Source organism: Fistularia commersonii, chromosome 15, assembly GCF_037954325.1.
Source record: "Fistularia commersonii isolate RoL2024-O1a breed Wild chromosome 15, RoL_Fcom_v1.0, whole genome shotgun sequence".
Lineage (NCBI taxonomy): Eukaryota > Metazoa > Chordata > Actinopteri > Syngnathiformes > Fistulariidae > Fistularia > Fistularia commersonii.
Genome location: NC_141298.1, coordinates 13,408,063 through 13,424,295, shown reverse-complemented (window position 1 = coordinate 13,424,295; position 16,233 = coordinate 13,408,063). Strand labels below are relative to the sequence as shown.

General features: G+C 42.5%; 1 protein-coding gene across 1 annotated transcript in view; it reads right to left on the bottom strand.

Annotated features, from left to right (window-relative positions):
- LOC147226621 (kin of IRRE-like protein 3) overlaps window positions 1-2,809 on the bottom strand; it is a 212,739-nt gene extending 209,930 nt beyond the window's left edge. The window contains exon 1 of the mRNA XM_086160977.1: window positions 2,452-2,809. Coding sequence (XP_086017103.1) covers window positions 2,452-2,500 — 49 coding nt within the window. The 5' untranslated portion in view covers window positions 2,501-2,809. The remainder of the gene's footprint in view (window positions 1-2,451) is intronic.
- Window positions 2,810-16,233: the final 13,424 nt, after the last annotated feature.

The following is a 16,233-nucleotide window of genomic DNA, read 5'->3' as shown; positions in this document are numbered from 1 at the left end:
CTGATTACTCCGAGCGGAGAGGAACACCCTTGTTTTTTTTTTTTTTTTTTGCGCGCCGCACCGGGGAGCGTGGCGCTATAAAGAATCGCTTCTGGAAACGAAGCAGTCATTTGGAAACTGTGGCAAATGCCCCCTCTCAGGCTTCCACTTTACAAAAAGAGGGTGGGTGGGGGAAGCGGGAAGCGGGGGGGGGGGGTGAATCAGTTCGCTCCGACACCAGCACACACTCATACACTCATAAAACTAGGCAATAAAGCTGCTATCCTCTTGAGAGTTGATGTACGGTGCCTGAAAGAGAGCTACTGAGAGCCATATTAAAGGCTTTATTACCAGTGTCAGATTTAAATTAGTGGTGGTGTGTCACGGCCTACTTTGTGCATGTGTGCGAGTGTGCAGGCTGTAACACGAGACTTCAAAACGCTGAACCTCGACTCGGGGTTCAGCAATAACATTTGGATGGAATCCATTTAGAGCTGCAGATGAGTGAGCCGGTCGAAACAAGACGTCATCGGCACAACAACAGGTGAATTAGACGGGTTCCCGGGGGGGGGGGGATGGAAGGAACGGTGTGAGTGTGTGAAGGAGTACATCATACAGAATTTCCCTGGGAGTCTCTGCAAAGCAATAATATCACAAATGAACCTCCAGCACTTATTAACCGAAGCACGCTATTTCTTTACGCAAACCCGCTGCTGTTGGTATCGGAAAGCACAAATGCATATATGTACCATAAGTCAGGATTAAGCTCTCACGGCCAGACTCTGTGTATCAAAGTTAAGACTTATGATACCCATGTGGAACCGAAGAAGCGAGATTGTAAATAAAGCGCATGAGTAAAGAGACGTTTCCGGGGCGCTGCCTGATGGAAAGGAATAAAAAAAGCAGGTCAGTGGTACGGCATTAGTGATCTCGCTCACGTGAAAACCCGAATCGAGACCTCGAAGTCTTAACGCGGCTGATGTTGGGTATCTATGACGGAATAAAATGATGGCAGGCGTCTCTATCCCTGCGGCTAATCGGGTAACAACCGTCCGTCGAAACATCTTTCGCGGATTGTTTCGCCATCGAATGCCCGGATTTTGAAAACCAACTCCGCGGTGAGTGACCTCTTGAAATGCTGAAACAAAGCATACAGACCACAGGCTGCTGCCGTCTCCTGCGCAGCAGGACGTCCCGACATCGCCCGATGGCGTCAACCCGTGGCTACGCAGAAATACGATGTACTTGTATTACAAGTTTTCACAAATCCAGAAACCACAAAAAAGGAAACCGCCCGATGCAAATCGCCTTCTTTATGCAGATTAGGGAAAGAGTCTCCCTCAAACTGGCACTTACCTGCAATTGAACAGCCTCTGCAGGCGAGCAGGAGGCTCTCAGTGAATGACTCTTTCCCTGTATAAGTTTTCCAAAGTAGGCATCTGTAATTCTCCCCGCCGTCCGTGATGGATTGGCTGCGCGAGCCCACAAGGAGGCCGTTCCGTTTAGATTCGCAGAACTCGATCCGCACCGTGCGTGAAATCATCACGAGTCACAGGATAGGGGTGGCTGGGGGTTGGCGGGGGGGGGGGGGGGGGGGGGGCAGCCAACGGAAATCAATAAGACAAGTCGGAGCTTTTAAAGCTTCTCTAATCAGCAGTATTTAACTCTCGCTTAATTTACTCCCGTTTCACAGTGTACTGTATCAGCGGCCGACAAGAAGGCAAAGTATCTCCCGGAACAAATATCGGCGCAGCTTAGGATCTGACGGCATCATGCTAATGAGAGCTGATTTAAATAACAAGAGAAACCAGATAGTCTATTAGGCGTGCACTCTGGGATGCAAACGCACCGCGTCTCGCGATAATCCACGTATAGCGGCTTCAAAGAACTGCCTGAGTGTTGCTTTTTTTAAATACCTTCACGCCGGAATGGTATTCATGGATGCACAAAACTTACTTGGAGGTTATGAGAGAACTTCCTTAACTGCAGTGAGGCAGGTGAATGAGCCTTAAAAAAAAAAAAAAGGCACCGTCCGGATTACCGGTTCCTCCGGCCGGGTTGGTAAGTCACCAAAGTCCCCTCTAAGCAGAGGCTACGCGCTTAGTTTCATGTCAAGCCGGCAGAAGTACGGAGTCGCAAGTTTCTGGAGGTGGAGATGCAACACAATCCTGACACATCAGGCCCCCCCGTGGGGGATTCAGCAGGATACGAGGGGGGGGGGGGAGGTTGTCGGTGGGTGGAAGGGGGTCTGCACAAATGTGACAAAGCAAAGCACGGATGACCAATTCACCAAAGCAGCTTAAGACGGTACTACATGGTGACCCACGGTGACGCCGCTCGCCGCACGGAGCTCCGGCCGCCACACAAAGAAAGCCGTCAAACTGCATCCAAACTTGCGCTCAGTGACGGGAACGAGGGGGTAAAGAGGGAGGGAAGGGAAGGGGGGGGGGGAGAAGAAAAATAAAGCCTTACCTGCTCTGGCAAAGCAACAGAGAAGAAGAAAAAGCAGCCAGGAAATCATGTTACACACACACACACACACACACGGACGTCTTCCCGGTGAGATGCTGAGGTGGGATAGAAGTGCGAGGAGTTTCTTGACTGAGTGTCTCTTCTCTTTTCTTGGCGCCGTCTCTCTAGAGCGGAGACCCTCAGTCTCCCCTGCCGCCTCTCTCTCCTTTTTTTTTTCTCTTCTCCCTCTCCTTGCTGTTTACTCTCCGCTCGTCAGGCTGACTTCACTCCTCCGGCTCCCATGCCTGCTCGCTGTGATGGCTCTCTTGTTCAGTGGCTCCCTCTCTCCTCCGTGCAGCGCTCGCTCTCTCGCTCTCTCTCTCTGGTACAGTCAGAAAAGAAAGTGCTTAAGAGGCAGGCTCCTCCCTCTCCCCGCCCGCTCATCTGCCTCGCTGCCATTTAGACGGTCTAGACCGATGCAAGAAATCTCTTCAATGATCCACCATGCATTATCATTTAATGGGACGGGAACATCATGTTTTGCACTTTCCGCAAATGAATAATAAAATATTTACTGCGTTTGTTGACATTGAGAATGGAAATTCGGCGAAGCCAAAAGGGCAGCGTCAGCAGTGGAAAAATGAAAATATATAGAGCTTTTAAAGCGTGCCTCTTTGTAATGTATTGTTTGTGAATTGTTTTGTTGTTTTTTTTTTTTTTTTTTTTCTCCCCCTTCCACTGCAAACAGCAAAGTAAATTGCCTGGCGGGGAAATAAAAGATTTATTGTCTTCTGCATATTTTTATGCGTACTCCGGGTAAAGCCGATGTGAGCCCTCCTCGCTTGCTCGTGGCCGCAACCCCGGCGAAACCGCTTGATGTCAGATCTACTCATGCCTGAAGGTGATCGGGGAAAACTTCAAATCCATCCCGATGCGTTCCATGGGGCGTGCACGTGTCAGAGTCCACGCGGAGTGGCGTCTTTCAACGGACCCGTGAACGCTCACCTTCGTAAGACAGAAGGGTTTACGGTTTTATCGCTTTGTGCGTTTGCAAGACCTGTATCTGAGCCACCTTTCCATCCCCGGCGGTGTCTTTAGATGTTGACATTTGGATGTCGGGATGAACATTTGATGCAAAGTACAAATATGCAGACTGTTGTCGACTACTTTTTTTATCCGCTGGGCCTTTTTCTAACCCAAAATGCAAGGTAGCCAATAAGTTACTTTAGGATATTTCAGTTATGCCTGGTGACATTGCATGTACAGAATTGATTTAAGTGAAAAAAACAAAACAAAAAAAAAAAAAAAACGAAAGCAATATTTTTAGAAATGATCAAAAGATGTGACAAAATATTATCTAAAAAATCTGCAACTCAAACTTTTACATGAGAAAATTATTAGATGAAACATTGCTTCATTTTCCCTGAATTCCTAATAACTCAGATGAGACGCATCATCGGGCCAGACATTGATGTGGCAAACCTATGAAGATCATGACATTTAACAACATTCAAGGAAAAAGTGTTCAGCAAAATTCTACAAAATCCTGAACTGTAACTTTTGTAAAATAGCTTTCATTCATTCATTCATTATGTTTACTGCTTATCCTGCACGCAGGGTCATGGGGGGTCGGAGTCTGCTGTCATTGGCCGAGAGGCGGGGTTCACCCTGGGCCGCTCGCCGATCAATCATCACATATAGAGACTTTTCAACCTCTCATTCACACGTGTCATCGAGACAACGCCGATCATTCACTCATTCACACATATTATAGAAACACAGAACCATTAATTCACTCACTCATTCACAAGTAATATCAGAATAATGCCATTCACAAGTCATATAGAGGCATGCAACCATTTACTTATTCATTCAAATGTCATCCTGGGAAAACGCCATTCACCCTCTCATTCACACTTCTTAAAGAGATATATAACATTCACCTTCTCATTCACAAGTCTTATAGAGACAAAACCATTCATTCATTCATTCACAAGTCACAAAGGCATACAAATTCATTCACCCATTCACACCTCTTAGAGACATAACATTCACCCTCTCATATACAAATGTAGACAAAACCATTCATTCACTCATTTACAAACCTTATAGAGACAAAACCATTCCATTAATGACGTGCCGGTGTTTTTTAATAATCTTTTCAATGGCTTTTGACACCGGTGAATACTGTTCGGCACACACGGTTCCCCATTCGGATTCCTCGCATCTGGTGGTGGAAAACGGTATAAAACGTAAAGCCAGGGTAGTTTTGATTGTAGCCCCTGTTAAAGAATCGTTTTTTCGTTTTTTTTTTTTTTTTTATTTTAGATCCGAGGTTTGTTTTTCATAATCCTCGTCTGAATTGCAGATGCATGCGATTCTATTGAATTGGGAGATGGGAAGGTTCTTCTTTAGGCATGTGGGATGGTGGGATTCATCATGCTGGACAGAATTTCTATTTGTGGGTTTGTGCAGAGATGTTCTCAGACCGTCCATTTCTTTGTTCACCATGACATCCAAGAAGTTCATTTGGTGTCTGACTGCATTGTAAATTGAAAATGTTGGTGCTTAGAGTTGATAAATTTGTGGAAATCTGCAAGGTGTGAGATAGAACATTGTATTGTATGTACGGATGTTAAGAGCATTTGTTTCTTGAGCCATTTCTTGAAACGAGTTGAAGATAATGTTAAAATGAAATTAAATATCTAACAAGAGGTGCAAAAAAAGGGGGGAATCACGTGATCATTTCCTTTAAAAACATGTTTGTTAAACATATTTTGGTAAGCATCTGCAGAACAGCCGATTTTTGCTTGAAATGTCATGCTGTAATTCAGTTTCTTTATTATCTTTATTTTTGGAGCGCTCTTGCATGCAGATTTTTTCAAACGTCGCAGAAAACAGACAACCAACCCTTCACTCTCACATCATATCAGGGAAACACCATTCACCCTCTCATTCTCTCACTCATTCATGTCTTTTTGAGACATACATTCACTCTCTCGTGCACACATCTTATAGAAAGATAGAACTATTCACTCATTCATCCGTCTTAAAGACACATACAACCATTCATTCGTTCATATTTCAAAGAAATTACCATTCACTCACTCATTCAATCAAGCACTCATTCACATGTCTTATATAAACATACAACCATTCACTCGTTCATTCACCCGTCATTTCAGAAACCTGCAGTAGGTCAGTGGGAGACCCCGAGTGCAAGATAAGTGCTATAGATTATTGATGAATGAATTTTAGTGGAACCAGAACATCTTAGTGTTTTGCAATTTGGGGTCTGTTCAGCCCCGTTCTTTGTATCCTTGTATTCCCGTCTTTGCCTGTCGTTGTTGTCTCGTTTGGACTACTGCCACTCCCTCCTTGCCGGTGACCGTCAGGCCTCTGGAGCTTATTCAGAAAGCGGCAGCCCGCCTGGTGTTCAACCGTCCCAAATTCTCCCTCACAACTCCCCTTCTTATGTCCCTTCACTGGCTCCCGGTAGTCGCCCGCATCAAGTTCAAGTCCCTGGTGCTCACCTACCGGGCACTGAATGGGACAACCCCGTCTTATCTCCAAGATATGGTCAAGCCACACGTCCTTACCCGTCCCCTCCGATCTGCCACCTCTGGGCGACCGTCCACCCCATCTCTCAGAGCCCCCGGCTGCCTTTTCGAACCGGTCTCGGCTCTTCTCTGTGTCGGCTCCTCAATGGTGGAACGAACTCCCGAAAAAGGTCAGAACAGCTGGGTCGCTGCCCAACTTTCGCTGTGAGCTGAAAACATACCTCTTTACCAAGCAATACCCTACTAATCATTTAGCCCCCATCCAATGCCCCCCAAAAAATGATGAACGATGAACTGAATGTATGTATCTATATGGTTCTGAGATGACTATTTGGTTGAGTGGTCACTTCTGACTTCCAGTTACTGGTATTTCAGATCTTTTGTGACTGAATTGCATTTCATGTAAGTCGCTTTGTATAAAAGCGTCTGCCAAATAACTGTAATGTAATGTAATGTCACTGGTTGGACCGCTTGTTTTCCAGGTACACCTTGATAATTCTGTATCTGCGTCCAGGGAAAAGAAAAATATCTGACTGTTTCACCAGGAAATAATGTTCCGGTCCTGACTCGACCGTCGGCCTCAAATTCCCCAACTTTAACCCCGAGGGATAGTTTTAGTGCTGACACCACTCGCTGTTCTCACTTAAGAGCCGTACAAGTAAAATCAACCATTCATGAACATAATATAACCAGCTGTTGACCTCAGGATTTCATATTTTCCATGCAAAATATGGACCTGTGTGTTCAAGGTGAAAGAATCATCATTGACTTTCTATCGACGCCGTGCTCCCGCAGATGTTGTATTTCAGTGTATTTTTCCAAGTGGTTACGTTGACAGTGTACTCTAACACTCTTTAACAACGCACCTCTTCTCAGACTCCCACTTGTGCTGTGTGGAATGTTACCGGGTCAAGGCAAATTTAAAAATTTACGGTCCGTCGCCGAATTTGCAAAACATCTTGTCCATGGAAGTCCTTTTATGTTCGCCTGAATAAAAAAAAAATAAAAATACCTGATTAGATTTACCTGGATTTTTGGCCTTGACTGCACAGGATGATTCATGTGTGGTCTTAAACTATAGGCTCTCCCTCCCAGTCATGGGCTAAGAGGGGCATGTTTCTGCACCCACCTTAAATCAGCGGGGAAGCGAGGTTGAGGAGAAATGGAAGAGAAAATTGCCATTGTCTTTGCCTGGCTACACACTCGTGTTTCTGCTATCACGGGATTTTAAAATTAATTGTCCAAAAATGAATTCTGCTCTCATTTTCCGAGAGGTGAAGGGAAAAAAAAAAAAAAAAAGGAAAGACTTTCACGACCTCGAGCACTTCTTTAATTAATGCCTTATAAAACAGAAACAGTGTGTGCTGTGGCTGTGCATTGGTCGGTCGGTGTGTTTTGCTGCTGGTTAACCAGACGGGGTGAAGGAGCTTCCACAGGTACGTATGCTGAAGGACTTTGGGCAGGACGGGAGAAACTTTAGGAATATTAAATCATTAACCTGAGAGCGGTTTAGATGGTGACCTGGCAACTTGCCACAAACACTCTGAGGGAAAGAGAGTGTGTGTGTGTGGTGTGTGGGATATGTGTGTGTGTGCATGTGTGCGGGACATATGTGACATATGATTATAACACCCTCATAAAAATGACTATGATTTTTTTTTTTCATTTGATGTTGAGGTGTCATTATGTGTGATAAATTACTGTGCGTTTGCACAAATGCGTGTGCATGCGTTCATATGTGTGTGTGTGTGTGTGTGTGTGTGTGTGTGTGTGTGTGTGTAAAAAAAGACAGAGTGGGATGACAACCCGTTGTTATGTAAAATACAATGTTTTGCCCTGTCATCGGTCCTCACTGCCCCTGGAGTGCTGGGTCAGAGCAGACAAGTTGTGTTTAATATCAGGATTTTACATAAATAGTATGTCTGAATGCAAAGTTTTTATTACTTTATTATTATACTGTGGGTTAGACTCAAAGAGTTTTGGACTGGCAGCGGACATAAGCATCATATGAATTTTTTTTTTGGGTTTGTTTGTTTTTCCGACCCCCCCCACTCCTTTTTTTCCTCACTCCTGATATTTCTGTTATTATTTCATGACATGATCAAGCCTTCTGGTTACATGTGGTAAAAAAAAAAAAAAAAAAATGTAGCCGTGGGGCTACGGCCGAGTGCAGATATTTCCCTCTTGCAGAATTTTTAGTTACCCTCCAGCCTGCAGAAACATCTGCTCCAAAATGTTGCAAATGCTGTCATTCAAACCAAATGTACAAGAAATCTTTTTTTTTTAATTTTTTTTTTTTATGGCAGATCTGGATTACTTGAAGAGCAGCGCTGTCGTTTGTTTGTTTCTTGGGATGTTTTAATTAACTTAGTGGGTGCGCAAGAACAGGGGCGAGACCGGCGATGTTGTCTTGTTTAGACACACTGAGGGAAAGACAGGAGGCAGAGCTGGAAGCAGCAGAGATGAAGACGTCGAGGTTCTCCTTGGGAGCGAGGAAGATGGAGAGAATCGGGAATGAGTCCATCCGAGGGACAGGGAAACACGTTTCCACACTGCGCATGTGACAATAAACGCTTTGAATCTTGAATGTGCAGAGGAAGGGGAGTGAATATCTCAGGATGCTCACGTTGGAGCACCAAAGCGGGAGGTCGGATGGAGCAGAAGAGGACATGAAGTTAGTAGGTGTGTGAATAGAATACAACTTTATTGATCCCGAAGGCAATTCTTTTTGCTGGAAAGCTCCAACATTACATATATTCGGCAGCGGCGTGGCACCGGGTGAACAGCAGGGGTGCTCACACTTTTTCAACATGTGAGCTACTTATAAAATGACCAAGTCGAAATGATCTACCTACAACAGAAATGCAAAACATTCTTTATTTGTACAATGTATGTTGACGTACCTTGCATAACCGCATGAGCCAAAACTGCACAACACAAAATAATTATCTACATTGTTTTCATTTCCCAAGTACCCACTAAACCAGGGGTGGGCAATTATTTCGGCAAGTGGGACACATTCTATATTTAACTTCTATATCATGTAAATTGAACAATATAAAAACTGTAATTTAAATATTTACATTTTTCGGCATTATATTTCAACTTAATCATTAATGATCATATAAATGCACCGACATTATTTTGAATGCAATCATCCATACAAAATCAAACAAAAGGAAAAAATATAGGGAGTTTCTGAATTTATCATTGATTGAAAATATTTGTTAAGAATATTCAAAGAAAATTGTTTGGTGGGCCGGATGTGGCCCGCGGGCCGTAAAATGCCCAGGTCTTTACTAAACCAACGATGCTTCACTTTTGAATTATGTTGAGTGAAAAGTGACTGCTGTCTGGACAACTGGGATTTTAGTTCCCTCACCTTTCTCATGCTCGGCTCGCTTTTCGGCGGGATCCCGGTGTCGGGTTTTCCGTGAACGGTCGAAACGAAAATGCAGCTCCGCATTACCCTTCTTTGATATTGCCATGTTGGACCGGCAAACACACTTCGAAAATGTCATTGTGAAAAAACAGTCTTCGTCCCATTCCGTAGGAAAGTGAGAAGTTTTTGTCTTCTCACTCGGTCCAGCTCCCCGACTCATTTTATACCCTTTCTTAAGTTTAAGAGAAAAAAAAACGAGGGCTAAAAATTGGACTTAACTTGTGGACTACTTGTTAGTTTTTGCTGCACTTCGCGCGGTTGTTTGTCCACATGCAGTGACCTCAGTGTCAGAAAAATCAAATGCTGCTCTGTATATCAACCAAGTGACGAGGCTGAAGTCTATTTTTTTTAATGTCATGTGATCTACCAGTGCTCCCTTTGCGATCGACGCATTCAACACCCTCGGCGTTGAGCGATCATCCTTGGAACCGAACATTCCCGGCTCCTGCTTGTGTGTCCAAGTGTTGTTGAGCACGACACTGTACCCCTAACTGCTCCCCTGGTACCGCTAGATGGCTGCCGACCGCTCATGGTTCATCCGTGATGGGTTAAATGCAGAGAGAAAATTTCCCGTAAGGGATTAATGAAGAGAAATAAATAAAATTCATTCGAAACATGCTATTGATTTTATTGCCGTCAGGTTTCCTTCTTGCAGAAAGGGGAGGAGTTGGATAGTTAGGTAAGTCCTTCTGTTGCATTCTGTGGCGCTCCACGGTGGTCTCAGTCTACATCTGAAAGTGCTTTGGTAGGACTTCAGTACAGAATGCAAGGGGTGAGAGTGATTGTGTCTGATATTGAGCTGCTTCTTCAACGTCTTCTTCTCACACACCTCCACTAACAAGTCCAAGTAAACTCCCAGGATGGAGCCGGCCTTCCTGATGAACTTATTTAGTCCGCTAGCGTCGGCTGCCTTCAGCCTACTCGTCCCGGCACACAGCAGCATAGAGTATGACGCCGGACGCCACTGTTTGATAAAACATCACGGCTCTGCAGACGCTGAAAAACCTGAGTCTCCCGACAAAGACCAGGCGGCTCTGACCTCTCTTGTGTTCGTCATCTGTGTTTTTAGTCCGGTCTAGTTTGTTGTCTATATCAGACCTGGGCATTTTAGGGCCCTCGGGCCACATCCGGCCCGTTTCGCTTTTTTTATGCATCCCGCCAAACTATATTCTTTGAATATTTTAATTAGTATTTTCAATCAATATTGAATTTCGAAACTCCTTTTTTTTCCTCCTTTTGTCGAATTTTGTAATGGGTGATTACATACAAAATAATTTGTTATGATTTTAAAGTTGAAATAGCATGCGAAAAAATTTTAATATCTAAATTGCAATTTTCATTTTGTTCAATTTACATTTCATTACATTTACATCTCAGTCATTTGGCAGACGCTTTTATCCAAAGCGACTTACAAGAAGAATTACAAGAATTCAGTCACTGAAGATCCAAGTACCAGTGGTCGGAAGATGAAGCTTTTTGGAACAAGTTTTAAATAACATAATAATTCTTTGAAACTGGAGTCTGGTTGTTAAATACGTTGAATAGGAAGTGATTCTACACAATATGTGTCAAATTTCTGAAATCCAGGCGCAAATTCAAAAGACAAAACCACAAAAATGTTTATCTTGCCAAGTTGAAGCTTTTTGGAACAAATTTTACATGACATAGGAATTCCTCTAAGCTGGTATCTAGTGCTGAAATATGCTGAATAGGACATGATTCTACACAAAATATGTCAAATCTACTCAAAATATAGCCAGAGATTCAAAAGATATAGCCATTTAGTCAAAGTTGAAGTTTTAGGCACAAGTTGGAAATTGACATGATACTTAGTTGGCCCACACATAAAAATTAAATAAGAAATGTGGCCCGCCAGCCAAAATAATTGCCCACCCCTGATCTATATGGATGCCTCATCCAAAATGTCCACATCTGTCCCATCGATGGACAGATGTGGACATTTTGTGGACCGTTTCCTAAACCGAAGAGGAAGCAAAGGTGGTTGGCTGTGGCGATCCCCAAAGAAAACATGATAATTTTGTTTTGAGGATTCCTTTCATTGCGTCAGTGATCTGTTTGCGCGGAGGCTCAGAGCAACATGACACAATCTGTTTTCATCATTCCTGCATGTGCAAATGTGCAAGCAGATACTATATGTAACAAAGCAGGATGGCATCTTTCTAATAATAATAATAAAAATAAAAAAAAACATGCATTGATAATAAGAAGAATACGTGAAAAAACCATCCACTTATTATTTGTGTCAGTCATCAGTTGTCCTCAGGCATCACATCCATTTCCTTTCCTTATGTATTTCCTTGTTTTTTCGTCTATTATTTTTCATTGCATCATCTTGTATAATATATTTAAAAAAATCATTATTTGAATTTGAAATGTCAAGTTTATTTCACTTTGATAACTTTCTTCCCTTTTCCTTTTCCAATCTCATCTCTAGTTCCATTGTCACAAAATGTTATTTTGCACCTCTGGTCATTCTGCTCTCCGCCCCCCAAAACTCTTGCTGAAACTCTTAAACCATCCTTCATTTGGTGAAGCTCCATCTTATTAGCACCTGTTTTCATTTACACATTTTTTTTTGCTTGAACACCCACAAGAAAAATGATAATAATAATTAAACCAAATTTGCAATCTGTCAGGCTGTGCACAAATCCTGAGACTCTGTGTATAAAGTCTCGGTAAAACACACCCCTTCCCCTAGTTTGATTAAATCCCAGTTACTTCAATGTGATTGCAATTTTATTTTTTGGATGCAGTTTTTTTTTAATTAAAATGGAATTAATGTTAAAGAAAAAAAAGAATAATACTGTGTAAGGCTTTTTTTTTTTTTTTTTTTGCAGTTCTCATTTTGTAAATATCCTGATATTTCCATTCAAAAATAGAAATGCCACTCAAGCACCATTTATTTGCACACACCTATTAACATTTAACTTTTCACTCAAGTTATTGGACGTTTTCATTCATTTCCCCCCAAAAACACACTATGGAGGTTGACAGGAATGATTTCTTGAGATTGCATCCCTGGTTGTTGTTTGTTGAAGCAGCGCACAGGAGGCTGCTTGGCTGCTTCCCATCACTCCTTTTCCCCGCCTGGGAGAAGCTGCACCCTTTGGTCTTTTTTAGCCGACAACGTCTCAGCCGTGATAGCAGTGGATCGTTTAATGAACTAATTCCGGTTAAGTCTCGGCTATTCATTTACTTAGAACACGGAAGAAGGAGGGTAATGCCGCAGACAACTCAGACAAAGCAAAGGAGACCTTTGGTGAAATAATGATTGGCCCTAAATTATTACAACTTTTTTGAGATTTTTTTTTTTTTTTTTTTTTGGGGGGGTTTTGTGATACAAGCTGTGATCTGAGTTAAGAGCAAGCGGGACAAGATTTCGACAAGTAAAGACGCTCACCCCAACATATCCCAGCGGAAAAAGTAGAAAAACATAAGCAATGCGTCAAACTATAATTATAAAACATTGGATCAAAATTAATACATGAGTGCAACTACATCTTGGGACAATATGTTGATCTTTGGTCAGCAGAGCTGCTAAAATGCTTCTTGGAGCCCAAGGTGGTGTTTCTGACTACTAATGTAGAATATCCCTTGGGCAACCTTAAAGTACTGCACGGAGTACTTGCAAGTGGTTTAAAATGGTTACCCAAAGTACATTACTCTATCACAAATACTTGATACGAGCGATGCTCGCTTGTTTTTCTCGACTCGTCCATGAAGTGATGGACGTCAATGGACGAGGCATCGGAAGAGTCGTTCAAAGCCGGCCGGGGACGGAGGACTGACGTTCACGCCGTCACTTTATTAAGTTTGTCGATAAAGTGTCACAAAATGTGCAAGCTACATTTAGCATTGTGCTGTCACATTAAGTGTATAAAGATTAAGTTAAGATGAGATGAGATGGGAGATGAGAACAACTTTATTAATCCCGAAGGAAATTGTTGTGCCAGAGTTTCACGTAAAAAACATAACAGTAATAGATAATAGTAGAAGGGAGGAAGAATAAGAAATATAATGAAATATGAATTGTCTTAACTGTTAGCAGTAACTACAAAGATTGAAGATTCCCTGCGGCTGAGGGAAGAAAGTTAAGTTAAGTTAAGTTAAGCGATAGAGCACAAAATGAAAAAAGTCCCCCGACCTCCTCCGCCGGCATCTTCATCCGATCTTCAAGGTAAATTCACTTATTAAACCAGTCTGTTTCTTTATACTCACTATTATTATTTTCTATACATTATTTGTTATTTATAAAGTAATAAAGTAATAGAGCACAAAATGAAAAGCGTCCCCATCCTCCTCCGCCGGCATCTTCGTCGGATATTCAAGGTAAATACACTTATTAAACCAGTCTGAATCTTTATACTCGCAACTGTTTTTTTTTTTTTTTACATTATTTGTTATTTATAAAGTACATTTTCATCTTATTTAAAGACAAAAAAATAAAATTGTTTATTTTTGGAGAGGGTCTGGAACGGATTAATAGCATTACAATCGAGTGACGAGTTCGTTCACGGAACGAGTTTAACTCGTAAGCCAAGGTCACACGGGTTTACATTCACCATCCAAGTGCCACGTCGGACCTTACGCCCGCTCCAGATTCTGGCAAGATTAGATCTCAATGGTGGAAGCGGCTTATTGATGAATATCCTTGCTTCTTTCGCCCTGGAGAGAGGAATCACAACAACTCCCCGGGTCACAGTTGGCGCCGTGAACAAAACCCCCATCCTTACAAACCTGTATACATTTCGCATTATTATCGTAATTTCTGGATTTTCTGTAAGCCGCTACTTTTTTCACACGCTTTGAAAACTGCGGCTTAAACAATGATGCGGCTAATTTTTGAATATTTGGGGGGGGGGGGCTTATGAGTTTCATTCCGCCAAAACATTTAGCCTCGTCACATCGGGCAGATGAAATTACCGTGAAATTCTGATGCCGTTCAATTCCGACACCGATGGTTTTAGCGCGCAAAAGGAAGACCAAGATAGCGATCGGCTGATTTAGGACAAAGAGTGGATAGAAAATGTCTATATGGATTAACTTTTCCTTGTGTTATTTATTATTAATCTTTTTTAATCAGCCGTGTTACAGGCACTGTTCAGAAAAAAAGCATTTCCAGTACATATTTGTGGATGTTTATTTAATTAAAAGTTAAAAAAAATGTTTCTGTGTAAATATTTCATGTTAAAACGTTGACACCTGCGGCTTATAGATAAGTACGGCCTATATATGTACACATATATATTATTTTTATGAATTTTCTTATACTCAGATGTGCTTAATAGTCCAGAAATGACAGTAATTAAATAAATTTACATCGTACCCAACTCGTACCAGTAAGTTAGTGATAGGTAAGACTACTTCAAAGAATCCGGACCTAGGATTCATGCTATTACGCCTGATGTGCCTCGGAACATCCCGGTTTAATCTTTGGGAGAATACTCGGCCACACGCTGGATTTTCTTTCTAATCTTTACATTATTGCCGCCTCTAGCTCGAGAGAAATTTACTGAATAATGAAGCGGGCCGTGTTATAAGACCGCGGCCATGCAAGACACGTAGGAGGGGAGAGAATAAGGTTAACGGAGGCTCGTGAAATGGTTGGAAGGAAGTCTAATTGGAGACAGAGGGGGGAGGGAAGCGATTCTCGGACAGAGAGGCTCAGAGTTGAAGGTGTATTATTTGCTTTGTGATCATGGTTGGTAATTCGCTTGGACCGAGCCCTCTACCTCCCGCATGGTGAAAACCCCGTTACTGTGTCGTGTATCCAGCCTCATTACTCCTTGTTTGCCTGACATATTGGGCGACCGATACCGTCACGGCAAAAAAACGGGAAAAACGCGTTGAGAGGATGCACTCGGACAACATTTTTACGTTCTCTACACAGATGTAGAGGGCCGCGCTTATCCTTGAAAGATGTGAAGTGACTGTATTTAGCTCAAGATGATTTGCAGTCATTAAAGTTGGCGCTGGAGAACGATGTGGCCCGTCGTGCGAGATGGAGCGGATGCCGTAAGTAGGCCTGAGTGGTATTAATTGAAAAAGTACACATAATGATTCGAAAGATTTAAAACATTTCATTCGTGTAATTTATTCATTTGTCTCGAGTCTGTTTTTGTAAAATAGCGATGAAATAAATGGTTGGAAACAGAGGTCTGAAAAACGGAAGTGCGTCTGAAAGCCCGGAGGTGGCCGCACAGCCCCGAAACACACACGGTGACATCGGAAGTTGGTGAAAATGGGAATTTGCGCCCCGAAAACACAAAAAGCTAAGAGGCGGCGTGTCGAGAACGGCGCGGCGAGGCTCCATTTGAAACCTTCTCGTCGCTCCCGGATGCTGGAAAATTGCACGAGGGATGTTTATCACCTCGGCAGATGATTGATCTCTCGCATTAGGCGGAAGACTTGCCTTGTTGTGATATTATTATACATCCGGCCAAAGTGTACCTCCGGAGGATGCTGCCCATGAAGTGGGACACGGCTCTTCCCTTTTTTTTCCCTTTTCTCTAATTTCAGCGTCCTCGTCACCTGTGTCACCCTGTCCTGCGACCCAGATCTAAGCGTTTTCTTTTTTTAATTTTTTTACCTTTTTTTAATTTTTATTTTCAGGACTCTAACCTGGATCCATTCATACTGTTTTATTTAACTAGGGAAACTAATTTGCTCGGAATAGAATAGAGACACCGACCTTTAGAGCATAAACACAATCATAGTATATAGTTTTATAATGAATAAGCAATGTTTCATGAGGTATGACTTTTTTAAGTTTGTATTAAT